The sequence below is a fragment of the Brachyhypopomus gauderio genome, unplaced genomic scaffold, assembly GCF_052324685.1.
Source record: "Brachyhypopomus gauderio isolate BG-103 unplaced genomic scaffold, BGAUD_0.2 sc47, whole genome shotgun sequence".
NCBI classification, from domain to species: Eukaryota; Metazoa; Chordata; class Actinopteri; order Gymnotiformes; family Hypopomidae; genus Brachyhypopomus; species Brachyhypopomus gauderio.
The window spans coordinates 1,717,171-1,734,793 of record NW_027506873.1 but is presented as its reverse complement, the minus strand read 5'-3'; the positions used below and the strand labels follow the sequence as shown (position 1 = coordinate 1,734,793).

The window sequence follows — 17,623 nt, the reverse complement described above, 5'->3', positions numbered from 1 at the left end:
GTGTGTGTGTGTGTGTGTGTGTGTGTGTGTGTGTGTGTGTGTGTGTGTGTGTGTGTGTGTGTAAATTAGTGTACTAGAACAATCTTATTTAACAATATTTATGCTTAATGAACACTAATACAATGTACCTGTGTAAAGAATGTAGGTCAAATAATAACAATGTCAGTGTGTGTGTGTGTGTGTGTGTGTGTGTGTGTGTGTGTGTGTGTGTTTGTGTGTGTAAATACATTGTAAATTAGTGTACTAGAACAAACTTATTTAACAATATGTTTGCTTAATGAACACTAATACAATGTATCTGTGTAAAGAACATGTAGGTCAAATAGTAAACAATGTCAATGTGTGTGTGTGTGTGTGTGTGTGTGTGTGTGTGTGTGTGTGTGTGTGTGTGTGTGTGTGTGTGTGTGTGACATGGCAGATACCATGTGCCTTTGCAACTGATCTGACTGACTTGCCCTTCTTTGTGACCTCATCAGATGCTTCTCTTAAAAACATTTGCAGGCACATCTCTGTCAGTCTTTCTTTAAAATTATTAAAAAGCAAGAAAGTTTTCTTAGTTGTATGTAAGGTGATGGCTGTAACATGTTTTAAAGCTGTGTTACAACCCACCCCACCTCTGTCAGCCATTGTTTAGCTAGCTGTATTAGGAAGGTGATTTGAACACGGGAAAAATGCATCACAATTTACCTGAGAAACTACAGTTTAATGTAATATAATTCATATGGTTTTATCTGCAATAGTATAAGTACTAAACAATAAATAGTCTTGATTCAGAAATTTACTTTCTCACCTCAGAATCTGTTTTTTCTCTATGGACTCTGCATGTGCCTGTTTACAGCCTTGATATTCACCATGTGGGATCAGGGAGGAATTAGGTAAATACTGGAATGATCATATGACTCCTTTCTTATCCATGATCAGTGGAACTGATGGTGTTACAACTCTCCCCATGTTACAACCATAACCCTACTAGTACTAAATATCTTTAATTTGTGTTTATCCACTTTTTTCTCCTACTGTAATGATGCTGCTGGAATCTTAATTTCCCTGAGGGAAACCTCCCAAAGGGATCAATAAAGATCTATCTATCTGTCTGTCTGTCCGTCCGTCCGTCCGTCCGTCCGCCCGTGTGCAGATACACTAACTAAAGGGATGAATGTGGTCAATAATAGTGTCAATAATAACTGTCCAGACAGGCTGCATTTTGATCCTTTCACTGGCATGATGAAAATCTGGATTCATCATACATTTTACCAACTGTTGTAACATAAAAAAAAATACCAAAATTATAACTGCATTTCAGTATTGATATTCTGCACATCATATTTAAATTCAGATATAAATGACCAGGGCCAGTGGAGAAGGGCACGAGCTGTGATCCACCATGTCTCTATTGAGCGCTCTGGCTGAAAAGCTGTTATCATCCCGGGATCACTGGGCATGGACACATTTATTTTTATTTAGTTTGTTTTTATTTTTGATTTTAACCAATTTTGAAGATACTGTAACCTGTAAATATAGTATAGCTATCGCGTTCTGTTCCAAGTCATTAATTGAACTAATTTTGCCCTTTTCAAAGTTCAGCAGGACACACACTGGTGCTAAAACGACTGCAAGACGACCTTGCAAGACAAAAATTACAAAATTTTTGCGTAAGGGCGGTGGGTTTATCTACTGAACAAGCAACTCAGTGTCTGCAAATCCATTATTACAGACAAAGGATTAGGAAATTATAACTGTGAAAATTGGAATTTGATACTGTCAAAAAGCTAGTAATATAAAATCAAATATAGTATTGTGAATTTTCTAGGCATTTGCATTTCCAAAGGTCACAATGTCCACATTCCTTTCAACTGTTTTATTCTGCTAATTTCTTCATTGTTAGCTTTCTCAAGAAGTCCTGGTTCCTGTCATGAACCAGATTCATCACCTGCACACAATGCCCTCGAGTGATCAGCTTGGTGTTTGATCTGTCTGTTAAATTACTTCCCCTTTTCATTTTCAAGCTGAGTAAGGAAGTTTTATTTCTACAGAACGGTGTCTGCATATGCTATGTGGCATGAACAGGGGCCTGAGCTACACTGTGATCAGACGCGTGTGTGGTATGAACAGGGTCCTGAGCTACACTGTGATCAGATGCGAGTGTGGCATGAACAGGGTCCTGAGCTACACTGTGATCAGACCCGTGTGTGGCATGAACAGGGTCCTGAGCTACACTGTGATCAGACGCGTGTGTGGCATGAACAGGGTCCTGAGCTACACTGTGATCAGACGCGTGTGTGGCATGAACAGGGGCCTGAGCTACACTGTGATCAGATGCGAGTGTGGCATGAACAGGGTCCTGAGCTACACTGTGATCAGACGCGTGTGTGGCATGAACAGGGGCCTGAGCTACACTGTGATCAGATGCGAGTGTGGCATGAACAGGGGCCTGAGCTACACTGTGATCAGACGCGTGTGTGGCATGAACAGGGGCCTGAGCTACACTGTGATCAGATGCGAGTGTGGCATGAACAGGGTCGTGAGGTATACTGTGATCAGGCGCGTGATGGGATCTGCACCGCTCTCTGTCCTGGCCCAATAGGACTTGCCCTACATTGTTGGAATTTAAACTGCACATTACACAACAGCCTTTAATAGTAATAATCTACTTTGTCCCAACATGCAGTGCCTGCTAATAACAATAATTTAATTTGACAATTATAATATATGTATTTGCCATTGCCACTTTAAAAACAGGACATGGTTCATGGACCTGGGGGAAAACACGTAGTGGGTTTGCTAATGGCAATCAAAAGTCACATTTAAATAACAACAGCATTTCTGTCAACATATTGAACAATATAAACCTTGGGTTTAACAAGCTTTCACTCTGCAACCTGGAGTAGATGTGAAACTGTTTTGCAATTCATTGTTGAGACTTTAGTACTAATCCTACTAGCAGTGGCTAGTAGAATTGAGACCTTCATCATCATCATCGGGCCACAGCAGCTACATGCGAAGCAGAAGCACCCCTGTGCACCACTGTCTGACACCCACAGACATCGACATAATAAAGGACATGGAAAAGAAGGAAGTCAGGCTTCTGCACACTTAATGTAGCAGGTCCACAACTGCTAGACACGTCTGATATGGAGAGTTCTTTTACCATACTGTGTAGAAGATTGAAATTGTACAGAACTCACTTTTAATGGAGTTTTTGGGAGACCTATGTAGCATGGGAACAAAACAGTTGGAAGTTGGAAGGCTTTTTAACTCAAACGTGTAGTCAAAAATGGGTAGTCACGGTGTGGTGGTTAGGTGACGGCACCTAACCTCAGCTGCTCCCCGGGTGCCGTTGCTAGGGCTGCCCACCGCTCTGGGCATGTGTGCACCACAGCCCCCTAGTAATCACTAGTGTGTGTTTGTGTGTGTGTGTGCGTGTGTGTGTGTTCTAACTGCACAGATAGGTAAATGCAGAGGACAAATTTCGATTGAGGTGAAAATCACAATTGACAAATATGGCACTTTTTTTTTAGGGCAGATGCTATTTGCACCCGGGTATATGCAGCAGTATGTGTTATTTGCACCCGAGTATATGCAGCAGTGTGTGCTATTTGCACCCGGGTGTACATAGCAGTGTGTGCTATTTGCACCCGGGTATATGCAGCAGTGTGTGCTATTTGCACCCGGGTGTACATAGCAGTGTGTGCTATTTGCACCCGGGTATATGCAGCAGTGTGTGCTATTTGCACCCGGCTATACGTAGCAGTGTGTACTATTTGCACCCAACATTTTGATTTATCAAAGATTAGTACTATTCTTTTGTGTTCCATTTTACTTACAAATTATTTTACAAGAAGTGAAGATACTTTTATTTGGGGTTATGGGGTAGACCTGTTTGAATTTTGTTTTTCACTTGTGAGTCTTTTTCTTTACCATGCTTAGAATTTAAATAGCAATTTAATTATCCTAAGTCGCTTACCGCTAATGGCAGTAATCACATGGTAAATACTACATGTAATATACACTGCCAGTGATAAATAATGTTAAAACAAAATGTAACACAAGTTAATATCTGTCTGTAGCACCCTGATATGTACACCACATTGTATGTGTCACGTTATGGTCCCCGACCCCTCCCTTTGGGCGTGTGTTTACGTCGTCTGCGTCAGTGGATCTCCGTGGGTGCGGTTGCGTCCTGTGATAATTCGTTTTACCTGTGGCTCGTCTCGTCATCATGTGGGGTTTATGTAGTTTGTCTATTTAATGTGCGTTCACGCAGTGTCTTGTGCTCGTCGTTGTTTGAGTCTACGTGTCTCTATATGAGTGTTAAACGTGCGCTGTCTGCGCTATATGTGTAAAGACAAATAAAGTAACGTCTGTAGCGAACAGGATTCTGTGTCTCGTCCTTCACCCAGTCGCCAGCGTTACAGTATGATGTATACAAATATTCTTCCTGCCAGTACATTATCAGCCTCTTTAATTTTATTTAATTTCACAGAATGCAGAAGACAGATTCTATGACTAATTCATTTTTTCTGGATGGTTTGTACATTTTTTAAAGAAATAAATTGGGGTTTTTATTATTTACATCATGTTTAAATAAATTTTAATTTTGTGCATTGGATGGTAGCCCTCTTCACTCCATAATCTCAGTGCTCTCTGGAATTCCTCACAACTGTCGAAGGAGTATCCTTCACAAATGTTCTTTAGCTTTTCTTCCTTCTTGGGAGAAAACACAAATATTAGCTTATATAAAATAGTCATTACATTATAAGTCTGGCATATTGACTCTGTCATGCAAAAACCTTAATTCAAAAGGACTGTACATCTTTTGTTATACACATTCATGTCCTTTGTGTGTACTGAAACAACACAAAAATAGAGAACAAAAAGACAAAATTATATAATTTTACACAAAACTCAAAAAATAGACTGGACAAAATTGTTTTTGTAAGATAGCAATGCGACTGTCACGTAGGGCTACACCCCCCTCTCTGTCATTTCGGGTTCCTGTCCTTGTGTCTGTGTTGTTCCCTGCGTGTCTGTCTCCATGGTTTCCCCTCGTCTGACACGCCCGTGTCATCAGTGTCTTCACCTGTGTGTCTAGTTTAGTTCTGTGTATTTATAGTCCCAGTGTTTCACTTATCGGTTATTGGTTGTTTTGTTCTATTTGGTTAGTTTGTGCTCTTGTTATTCATGCTCTTTGGTCGTGTTGTGCTCTTGTTATTCATGCTCTTTGGTCGTGTTGTGCTCTTGTTATTCATGCTCTTTGGTCGTGTTGTGCTCTTGTTATTCATGCTCTTTGTTCAGTGTTCTACGCTTCCTGGTCTGTGAGTTCTACTCATTTCGTTGCTCAGTCGTCTGTGTTTTCTGTAGCCTGATTTTCTAGTTTGTATGCGTTTACCCCGTGTTTGGTTTAAAGTGTTCGTTCGGTGTCTTGGTTTAATTCTTAGTATCGTCATGCCTGTTTATTTGTCAAACCTGGATGGCTCGCCCGTTATGACCCCTGCCTGTTTGAACGACTTTGATCATGATCATTCCTCTTAATAAATCTCGCTCTCCTCAGCGTTTGTGTCTGCCTCCAAGCTCTGTAGCGCCAGTTAGTGTTGCCACCTGTCCCGGTTTTCACGTCGCTGTCCCGGTTTGTCCCGGTTTTCCTTCTTTTTAATATTCGGTCCCGGCAAAAAATAAAAATCATTTAATGTCCCGGTTTTCACTAGGTTAGTTCAAACGACTATTTAGACTGTTTCTGCACACTTGAAATCTGTCTTTTTTTTCTCGCTGTGTCCATTTTACACCCCCCACCCGGTAACACTTTACGTTCGCCACTATTATGCTCCTATTAGCTCAAAAATATATCAGTGTTCGTTGGATAATAATTCTCACACTATTTCTTAAATATATATCTTAAAATGTAAAGTTAAATTGAGTGATGGACCTTTTATACATAACTATTAACCAAATTCTGCTTACCGTTTCCTACTGTCTCCGTTTCGGTTCCTTTGAATTTGCGCCTTTTCGCTCCCGCGCATTCATTGGTAGACATGCGCAGATGGGTTCGCTTTTTTTTTTTTTTTTAATTAAGGGGTGAAAATAGCCTCGCTGTGTGGCAAATGCTACTTGTACCCGGGTGCAAATAGACACTCCGTTTTTTTAGATGATGCATGTCAATAGCCTTCTGTTGTGTGCTGTTTTAGTATATATTCATTTGTCCCAATCCAAATGTGTCACAGTAATTGGAGACAGCATAATTAATCCTGTTCAAGAAAATTTTTGGTCAATAATAATAATAAAATACATAATATAATCAATGACAGGAAAATAAATGGCTAATTCCATAATTATCTCATGCAAAGAAGTAGAGAACCAGTTGCTTAGTGCTGCATGCAAAGTTTAATCCCTCTAAACCACAGCATTACAGGTTTGATATAAGGATGATCGTGTTCATTGAAAATATTAGGTTGTGGTGTTTGCTGTCTTCGTATTTCTGTTCAATTCACCTCATTAAAGGACTTGAGAACTTATCTGACTTGTGGGTTGAGTAAGAGTCTATTTCAAACACACAATTATAGAGAGCATCACTAAGGTCACCCAGTCCCATTTCAGCTGTCCAGGGGTGAGTTACTGGCCACTGAACTAAGACAAATGGTTTGGTTAGCATAAAGGTTCAAGACTGGATTTGGTTACTTCATTGTTGCATGTCAGTATTGCCATGACGTCCTTGTTATGTTCTTGGAGACATTTCTTACTTGGGTGGCACTTTTTGCAATCCGGCGTGGAGAGCAAACTGCTGACTTGCCTTTATTGGACCTAAGAGCTCAATCTGGTGCCCATGTGTAGACATCGATGGTGAAGCTGGTTCTGTCTTACTCTTTACTCACAGCCACGTGACACTCCAGGGTTTCCTGGGAACAGACTTTAGATCAAGAACTGTGAGGGTTCAAAATCAGTATAATGAATTCACAGAGCTGGAATCAAAAACCAATGACAAGCAGAGTTCAAAGGACTGAGCAGTCGCCACAGAGATGAAAATGTTTTCCCACAGGTGAGGACAATAAACTATTCCAGGGATGATGACCTCTGATGGTGAGAACTGGAAGTGCACATGGATCATGAGTCATAAAATATAAACTGCATTACCCCAGGGCACAAGGGCAGGCTCACCAGTTCAGGTTCTTACTACAAGTTTAGTATAATAGAAGTAACATTAGTGCTAGTTTAAATCAGATATTGTTAAATAATCATGTTGGACTGGCTTAAAGACACAATGACACAAAATCACAATAGAGCTTCAACCATAACCTGCACTAAACACAGGCCAGGAGCAAGCTAACGTTAGCATCGAATTAGCAGCGAGGGGGTTGATGCTGCGTAATGTACCTGAAGCCACCACAACGCTGCTGATGATGTTGATAACATCAGTAAAGATGAATGACCCAGATCAAATGATGCATTTCTGTACACACATATTATAGTATCATACAGATATTACATTCTTAAATTACTGTATGTCATTATATATGAAATGATGTATAGCTTTCTACATATTCACCCCATAAGGGGTTTTGAAATTAAGTCCTGCTCAGCAGAGTGTAGTTCCCACCCCAATTTTACACATCTGATACAGTTTGCAATGAGGGTTCAATCAGGGCTCAAATATGACCTTTTTAACATGAGGACAATACGCAGGGATGTGGTTCTGGGAATGGGCATTCACTCACCCTTCCACAGAACCACAGTCCCCCCCCTCGGTCAACAACCTTAGTTGCATACACCTCAGAAAGTAAGTAATTGCAACCCTGAGTCAAAGACTAAACATCACTGCAGCTAACCAGGCAGAAGACCAACTAAAGAGTCCAGTTCTAACCTAATCTACCTAATTTGGGTTGGAGCTAAACTCTATCTGGTAGTAGATCGCCAGACTCAAAGAGCAAATATCAGGTTTTTTTTGTATGATTTCAGATGCAGACCACTGACAGGTACATGCACAGTGGAAGGGTGTGTAGATCTTAAAGTGGACGTTGTGTTGTGAGGTCGCTTGTGTCCTGGTGTCCCGGGTCACTTCTCATCCTCTTCCTCCTGCATGCTGGACCACTGCTGTACCTGCCCCCCTCCCTGCATACAGCAGGCCTACTCTGTCTGGTAACATGGTGACATGAAAGACTGTAATATTTATAATATTATCATTTCTAATCTATGACTTTTCTCTGTTAATACATACATGGTTGCAAAAAACACATTTTATATATAAGATCTAAATATATTATATGTTTGGTTAATAAATATTAAAATATTAAAAGATGCTGACAGAAAGTTCCTGAATGATTTAATGAGCTGATGTGGTTTAATATTAGAAAATCCACAAGCTGTCATCAACTGCTTGAGGTGAGTGATTATGTCTTGCAGTTTGAAATTTATCTGGAGCTTTGGAGCACTCTGAATTACGCCTGGCTGTCAGAGATATGACAAGCATGCGCTTAGTCTGTGATACTGAGCTTTAAAAAGACACCTGATATTTCAAACAGAACATCATGTGCATTTAGAAATAATGAACAACGTAATGAAGCCCATGGGAAACCCTAGTAAACTTGGAGTCCTGCCTTAATGTCACAACATACCATATAATGTAATAGACAGTGTACTAGTATGTCTACTTTGACAGAAATGAACTTTTATTGCTTTATAGCTCAGGAATTGTGCACAGAAATGGTGCCTGTCTCCTGAAATCTAAGCTTACTGAATATATAGCTTTGGCTTTTTATCAGTATTACAATATTTAGATGACCTGCTCTCTATTGTACTCGCTGTAACACGTTGGACAGTAACCGTAGTGTGATTAACACAAGTGATAATACATTTAAGGCCAAGATTCAAGATTCTGTGTACCCCTCATGGTTGATGATTATAAAATAATTTCAAATAATTTTATGTTTTAACATAATTCTGTGTGTGGGTCAGGAGCAGACTGAACTGGGGTGACACTGGCCAGGACACAAGAAGGGTGACGTCTGACCAGCATTAACTGCACGATATGGTAACGTCCCACAATGAATCTTCCCTGATAAAATATTTCAAGCTTTCCAAGTATCTATGTCAAGACGTACTGCCCACATGGCTATTGGGTTTCCTCCTTGGCTGCCTTGCTCTCAAGCTAGTCCAAACCAGTTCTTGTTTATCGCGGGAACAGTAGCTCGTCTTGAATAAACAGAAGGAAGGGAGTGTACCCAATTGGACCTCCAGACTGTCAGCCAAACCCTGCTCAGATTAAACAAGTAAATGATGGATTGTGCGTGGGGTATTTCAGGGTAAGGCACTCAAGACAAGTCATCATAGCTCCATTTTGTCTGTTTCCCTTATCTTATCGTTCATATCCTTTAAGCTGCATGAGGATACATACACAAATGACCCTAGATATCACAATGTTAGAAGCAACAATTTTTTATGCTGGAAAAAGTATTGTTATGGACCATTAATATGAAATTTAAAATGTTCAAAGTTACACAAAAAGTCCCACCAAAGGCTTCATTGCTTAGGCTGATATACCTTTGGTGGAGGTGTGGCTTTGAGGAGGTGTGGCTTTGAGGAGGTGTGGTTCTGAGGTGGAGTGACTCCGAGGAGGCGTGGCTTTTATGCTGACTCCATGGTACACTGACTCAGCTGAAAGGTGTATCAGGTCTGACTCTTCTTATAGCACAGCAATGGACGGGTGTAAAAGGGCTTGAACGGAATCAGGTTCTCCCATTACGACCCCTCCCACTCTGAGCTATGGTTAGAATTATGAAAGTGTTCTGGAGCTCCACACCCATTTTTAGAGTATTACATAAGCTGGGAGAAGATAATACCCTCTCAACTGCCTGGTATGGCAGTTTAAGACATATGAAAGATGATATGTTCACTTTTCCTTACAGTGATTTGCAGTGAATTTATTTTTTCTTTCATTTTTTGACTAGAGGTGTGAAATGAAATACATTTCTTGGAATACTGGTTAGGGATCCATGCTCATTGGAGTCCACACGTACACCTGACAGCTCATGAACCATGGAATATATGAGCAGATTGATCATGTTGTTCAGTAGTAAAGGAGACCTGTCCCTGCTACAGAGTAGGGAGAATGCAAATACAACAAGAACTTCCTCCTCAGGAAACCTCTGGGTTGTATATGAAGACGTATTAGAAATGAGTCTTGCAAATGATAAACTTCTTAGGTCTCTTACAGGAGAAGCAACAGGTTATACAATTAATCACATGAATCAGTGCTGGAGACCAATGAGCAGACAGGCCCAGTGCATGAACAGACTGTGTTGGTGAACATCTCCGAGCTTTTAGAGCACATTCTTAAATCCTTTGTAGAGACCTGTAATAACCTTATTCATACATTCATTAAATTAGAAGCTGTGTTGGAAAAACACCTCCTGCCATCATGAATAAATGCATACATCGACCTTTGACCATTAAGCCATTAGCAGAAATAAAGGAAGCTGTGTTCTTCCACTCAGCAGGAGGAGAAACATGAAGAATTGCCCATTTTGTAGAAAACAGCTTATTTATTTATCTGATGAAGACAACACATAACATTCATTGTGGCATAATATACATATTCTACAAAATCATGATACAAAAGTGAGCAACATGCCAAAGATACAAAATTGTAAAAAGACACACAGATAAACAAACAAAAATATATTGCACCTTTATCTAACTTTAGGAGAAGCTACTTCAATCAGTCCTCAGTCTGTGAAACTCAACATAATGGAACATATAGATGGAAGTCAGAATTGATCGCTATGGACGTGCCAAACTGAAATGCAAATCTTGCCTACACATTCAACATCATCTTTCAGTGGATTGCAATCATTACCTGGAACAACATATGAAAGAATTGTGAAACACCGAACAATTCTTATGCAACTGAACACACAGCAAAAAATGGAAACAAATGTCTGTGTATGTTTAACACAGCACAATATTCCCTTCTCAACCAGGTATATACCAGCACACATAGTATGAAACTAAGTCTGGAAAGATCAGGAAAACAACTTTAACCAAATTATAAGGGTGTTCATTGTTGCCAAGGCCACAGAGCTATGTTCCATCATTCAGAATAAATAAATGTTGTGAGTTCCCTCGTTAATATGCGATACAAGTTCACCTGTAAACGTCTTTGCATAGGATTTGTCCATCTTTTTTCTGTTTGTTCCATCATCATAACTGCTAATCAATTATATGCTGTTTGGTTCTTTAAACCTCAATTGTCATTCACTGAAAAGTGCAAATTTGTAATTAGGCCAGCAATCAAAATAAAAACAGGCCATCGTAATCAAATGAGTTTGAAAACAAATGTGACACTCATTTAAATTGTATTAGTTAAACTGACAAAAGAGGTCTAGGTACTGTCTGCCAGCTCCAATTACGTTGAAAGAAAAAAATGAATAATCAAAAAGGAATGTAGTGCCTCACATCTGTCTTCTTAACTGATCTCTTTCTCATTACTTCAAATATTGCAGATGCAGGACAGAGAGAGACAAAAAGACTGACAAACAAGCAAACAACCTGAAAGTAACGTCTCGACAGCCAGGACATGATCCACTCATGTTATCTGCATATTATGTGCTAACCGGTCTCACAACATACTGCAGGCTTTGTAGAGTACAGCTCTCCACCAGTATTTGAAAATGGAAAAATCAGAATGACATTAAAGCAACTTATCCACCTTGACACCGAGAAGACCCTTACAGATCTGAGCATCAATGAATACTCTGCAGTTATGCCTTTGTTTGTTTCTGTACAGCATTATTTGTAGACTTTAATAATGGAATTATTAATGTATAAAGCCAGTAATCTTGTTCCAGCATATATGAGCACAATACAACACCATGCTGATCGGTAATATATCTCAAACACCAACGAGTGAGAATCAGGGATACTTTGCACCACTGGTTTTCAGCACTCTTTGATTCTTTTCAGTTCATCTTCATTTTCCAAACCATGGATTGACAAGATCAGTTTTAACAGGTCACTGGGCCTGACCTGTTCAGGAGGCCAATCTCCACACTTTGCTGTATATCCTTGAAGACAAACGTCTACAGTGCAAATCAGTCTGTCTCCAAGTCTCTTTATGGAGGAAGATCAAACCCCAATAACACGACAGCTATGAAACCCCTGACAACACATGTCAGGCCCTTGATCTTCCTTCAGCGAGAGGGACAGACATCAGACCTTCTGTCCTGAGTGATGGTCTCCTGCTCTGGATTAGGGTCGATCTAGAAAAGACAAAAACCATAGTATATTCTTGATTATGTCTGAATTTAAAATATTATTTGGTACAAAACAAAGCATTCTGCTGCATGTTTTGTCCATTAAAGCTCGTACAGACCTCAGAGTACAGTGGAGGAGGGTGGAAACGGAACTCCTGCATGTAGGCGTACAGTGGTCCGTCCAGCTCTGCCCGCATCGCTGGGAGCTCGCGACAAGTCTGATGATACTCGTCTGTGACTATTTCAGAGTAGCTTGGAGGAGCTGATGTAAAAGAAGCAAAGGGACATTACTCATACAGAAAATGGTAAGATATCTGATTATAAAAGCTCAGCTTATAGTTTCTTTTAAATCATGCACAGTATAATTTTCCATTTCCAGTACAAACCCATAGGTCCCACTGACCTACAATTTAACTCTGTGAAGTGAGAGATGTAGGTCTGTGTCTTACCCTCAGGCCTGTCTGGTAAGGCCATATTCAGCCAGCTCATGGCCATGCTGCATTGGCTACTGACAGAGGAGGTACGACTGCCAAAATGGTGGAGAGGTATGGTACCAATGACCAGGGGCAGAGTTAGGGTCAGGTTCACGGCACGTGGAATGTCCACATACACCTGCGCAGCAGAAGGACATTAGCCCAGGATGTCTTTGACTTTATTCTTAGCAGCAGGCAATTATGCTCAGAATTTGGATGTTACATTTTGAGCTGGGTGCTCACCATAAGGGAATATTCCACACGGATAATTCCACAGTCCAGGATGGAAGGAGAGATGGGCGGAATCTTCAGGATCTTGCCATCCCATGTCTCCGTTTTGCTAGACATCAGCGGATCTCCACGGAGGTTTGCAATGAGCTGTTTGATTTCCTTAACCTTTCCTTTGGCATAAAAGGTTTGGGTTTGGTAGATGGCTGCTTTGGGTACAACTACTCGAGAGGAGCAGTTCTCAATCTCAGCAAAGATCTGGATGGATTCGCCTGCAAGACACCACACAGGTTTATATTGTCTGTCTTTCAGTAAATACACAAAACAACTGATTGGTAAGAATTTTGTATATTACCTGGAGTGTAGCCTTTCCTCTCAATTTTAGCACTTAGTGAAACAGGCCCTGAGGTGCAGAACCAGCAGCAAAGGGTTTTTTCTTTTGTGCCAGCCTGGGGTGACTGTAAATAAAATGAAATGAAGAAAGGTATTTGCAAAGAGCAGAAAATGAACTTGTATAATTATATTACCATGCCACACACTGTCAACAGTATTTCACTTTCCACAGAGATGGTTTAATGAATTCCTCTCACCAGCAACAGTGGGGTGTTGATGTCAATGTGCTCAAAAACAGTGAACTCCTTCTTGACTTTCATGGGTAGCAGCCAGGGTCTGTGCAGTTCAGCCTTGACCCAGTAGCGCACGCTGCCATGTTTTCCTTCAAATGATGTGGCCAACGGCCTGGGAAGGAAACAAAGGAGACGTTAATGACGCCTGTGACCCTCTCACCTTACATGAAATATGTACATACTACATTTGATAGTATTGTTGAGGCTCATTCTGATAATTTGGTCCAATAAGAACTGAAAAAATAATTACGTCTGAGGAAGTTCAAGGCTGAAGGGGTACTCATGTCGCCCTGAGTGAAGAACAGTGGAACCCTCGTCACAGCAGTCGTCGTCTAGAACAAAGGAACATGACATTCTGAATACCAATTCAGGAACATGACATTCTGAATACCAATCCAGGATAATTCATAATTACCAAGCACAAAGACAAAACATATTATCTAAAGTCCCAATATAACAACACAATATCACAAGTATGCATGAAAAATACAGTACAAAAATGCTGCCAGGGGCCCTTCATTATAGATACACACAAGCTGTGACAGCTCCGAAGTGAATACAAACAGTATGAGTTTGTTTGGACAGGTTCTTATGTGAATAAATAAGAAACTGTTCAAACAAACAGTTTTGCCAAGCCTTCGAAAACTAAATCAGCTCACAGAATGCACATATGTGTGTGGGGGAGAGAGATATAACCTGTAATTCATTGAATTTCGAGCCTTTGCGATATTATTCTATAATTATTTCTACATGTATCTTTAGAATTTCTGTGTAACTAATTAATCATATTCTGTTAGACACTACTTATTTATCTTACTTTTGATAAATACTTCTGAAGTATTTTTTCTTAACTATTTTCCCTGCCACCTCAGCAGTCCAGCACAGCCCAAATAGCAGCGGCAGTATTGCAGTAAGCAACCACCAGGCCGATGCTCAGACAGCCAAGAGCTAGAAGAGACCGGACTAAACCGGTGCAAGCAGCCGCCCTCAGCCGGATTTCCTCGCGAATATATTACCAGGCAGCATTCAGTTGGCTGAACTGGTTTAGAACGCCCCCATAAGGAACATGCGTCTGAACTGCAGTATACTTTCAAAGAAAGGCCTGTGATGCCAAATACATGCACACACGAAACCAGCTTCAAGCAACAACGGTACACTTACATTTTCTGAGTGTTTTTTAATTCGATTTACTTTACTGGTAAATATATAATTACAGCGCTACATATTCAGTACTTGTACAGAGAAAAAGGATCGATAAGGCAAAATAGACCACTTTGTTAAAACTTCCCTGAAAAGATTTTAAACGCTTCATAATGTAAAGTATTTATTTACTTTTGAAAAATTGCAATCGTTTGCATAAATAAAATGTGGCATGTTAATTGAATTGATATTGTGTCAAAAGTTTTTATTGGGCTTTCATAACAGAGCGACATGCAAATATGTCTTTAACAAAGGTACACAGCTGCAACTAAGTTGTAATACAGTCTTGACACTTATGCAAAGGCATGAGGTCATTCGACACACACGAGTACTTCCACCAATCCAATAGCAGAGGCTTGTCCGCACAACCCCCTCTCCACATCCAGTTTCTGAACAGGTTTAAACCGCTTCTAACAAAGGGTAGAAACTTACTGGGATGCCCCTAAAATTAAATAAATATAAGTCATTTGGATTTCTTTTTTACCTTTAAACTGGTTTAAGTGTATTTTATTTAAAAAAGAATAAAAACGAATACTAGCATTAAAACAGCAATCTGTTTAGAAGTGGGATAATGATTGGCACGATGTTGTTTTGTACACTAGCCTTTCACTACCTCCGTAATAAATTTGTAAGAAATATATTCAAGTATCGAAGGGGTTTTGAATCGAACTGTGACAAATGTTTTACGTATAAGCAAAATGTAAGCATTTCGAATGATTCTGTATAACAGCCTACCAGCTCTTCTCTGCTGGGAGTATCCATTCATTGGACCAAGCATCACAGCTCTGCATGTTTTGTTTTGGAAACACTGTCATTCCGTTGGTGGTTTTCATTCACCAAACCATGTGAATTTTAACAAAGACTTCAACAAAATGGCTGTGTCTATGGTCACTGTTCATGAAAAGGTAGAGAAAATCTACCAAACCCACGCGAAAGGACAATAAGGAGCATCTGTCATTGCAGCACTGAGTGAGCATCGTTCTTTGACAGCCCATTCGCTTCAAAAAGTGCACAAGTCGAAATGCTCCTTACCTCTATAATGTCCAATTAAGATGTCTCTGTGGTTGAGATACTCCAATTCTTCTGTATAATTTTGTGTATAAGCAGTGTTGGATCCAGCATTGCGTGATTCAGTCCACCGAACTTTCGCTAGACCTTTGGCGTGAATGTTTAAAGATTTCACACGAATTTCTCCAGTGACTTCGATTATCACTCTTCCTGAGACATAATCCCCACTAGCAAAGACAGGGACGTTGCTGTCATTGAGACAGTCATAGCTGACGAAAAAGTTCTTCACCTTTCCTAGCACCATGGTCTAAGACAGACCCTCAAACGAATAAAGAAACAAAATGAAAATTTCACTAGTTAAAGAATGATCTTTATGCACTGACCAATTATTTTGCCATGCAGAAATGCTGCAGGCTGGTTCAGTGCTACAGCTGCAAGACACTCATCGAGATTTCAATTCTTAAATAACAGCACTTCAGGCTGTTCTGAGTTGCTGGCAAACGCAGCTGCCTGTGCTCATGCAGAGCCTCGGTCCCGAGCCAGTTCTTATACCAGAGTTTGGTGAAAAACAACCCTTCTGAGCATGTGCAGTTGGAGTGCCGCGTCTTCCGCCTTTATACTTCTCATTAATTGTTGCAGCGCACGGTGGAAATACTTAAAAGCTACACAGTCGCTCTCGCTGGGTATAGAACTTTACTGTAGCTATGTTCTGTAGCTATTTAATATTAACCTTTAATTTTTCACGATTGTACTCATTATGATGTAATCTATTAATTTCATAATAACATCTGCCTGTTTTAAACGAATTAATGATTAGTTCTGAGATTAGTGGATATATAAAACTTTAATAGCAAAACAACAAGAATATTTTAAGTATACTACCCTCTAAATAAACTCCTATTATATATATATATATATATATATATATATATATATATATATATATATATATATATATATATATATATATATATATATATATATATATATATATTTGTAGTTGCATATATATATGTATATATGTAGTTGCATATATATATCAAGCATGAACAAAGAGTACTAGGGTAAACTGCAGAATAATTTTATTAAACTACAAGGCAAATACGAAAAATGTCGAAAGTCTGGAAACAGGTTTTTCCTTATACATTTTTGGGAAAATATCCTGTCATGCAGAGTAAACCAACATGCACCTTAGAATAGTTTCAAAAACATTCTTGAAAGTTTTCTCCCCGACATATTAGACCACGGACTACAGCAATGATGCGCGGAAAGCACATTTTAAAGTAAGTGTAAAGTACATTTAACGTATGACTCTTCACTGCCATCTGCCTGTTGGCAGCGGTATGAACATTTTTGAAATATGAGACCATTATTATTCTTCTCTAGAATATACACACACTGGCCACTTTATTAGGTACACCTGTTCAATTGCTCGTTAACACAAATACCGAATGATCACGGAAGGCAATAGTACCTCAAATAAGAACTAGCTATAATCAAGATATGTAGAAGAGCTCTGAGTGCACAACACATCAGACAGGAACTGCAGTGTGTGCCGCTCCCTCAGTTAAGAACAGACAACAGAGGACAATTTGCATGGAGTCACCAAAACTGGACAACAGAAGGTTGAAAACACCGTCTGGTGGTCTGATGGGTGTGGATTTCTGCTGTGACATTCTGATGATAGCATTTCTGCTATCTGTGGTAAAAATAACATGAAAGCATGGACCCATTCTACAATATATCAGTTGGTCAGGCCACTAGTGGTGTAAAGATGATGGTGGTGATGTAATGTTGGTGGTGGTGTAATGATAGTGATAGTGGTGTTGGTGGTGATGTTGTACCCGGG

The 17,623-nt window shown here is 39.8% G+C and overlaps 1 protein-coding gene across 2 annotated transcripts; it reads right to left on the bottom strand.

The window, feature by feature from the left end:
• Window positions 1–10,515: 10,515 nt before the first annotated feature.
• Window positions 10,516–16,317, bottom strand: arrdc3b (arrestin domain containing 3b). Of its 2 annotated transcripts, none has more exons than XM_076986571.1 (8): window positions 15,799–16,317; window positions 13,817–13,898; window positions 13,531–13,678; window positions 13,296–13,398; window positions 12,956–13,212; window positions 12,689–12,851; window positions 12,359–12,501; window positions 10,516–12,245 (listed from the first exon to the last, which is right to left on the bottom strand). In XM_076986571.1, exons 1-8 carry the CDS (start codon window positions 16,076–16,078, stop codon window positions 12,177–12,179), a joined length of 1,245 nt encoding a protein of 414 aa, XP_076842686.1. In that variant the 5' UTR covers window positions 16,079–16,317; the 3' UTR covers window positions 10,516–12,176. The 2 variants fall into 2 exon arrangements, with proteins under 2 accessions (XP_076842686.1, XP_076842687.1); XM_076986572.1 differs by lacking the exon at window positions 15,799–16,317 and adding an exon at window positions 15,502–15,732.
• Window positions 16,318–17,623: the final 1,306 nt, after the last annotated feature.

Coding starts and splice junctions, on each gene's coding strand:
- arrdc3b (XM_076986571.1), bottom strand. CDS start 16,078: ATGGTGCTAGGAAAGGTGAAGAACTTTTTCGTCAGCTATGACTGTCTC. Junction 13,213..13,295: donor GAGGAAAGGCTACACTCCAG/GTAATATACAAA, acceptor GGTGTCTTGCAG/GCGAATCCATCCAGATCTTT. Junction 12,852..12,955: donor GTGTGGAATATTCCCTTATG/GTGAGCACCCAG, acceptor TCTGCTGCGCAG/GTGTATGTGGACATTCCACG.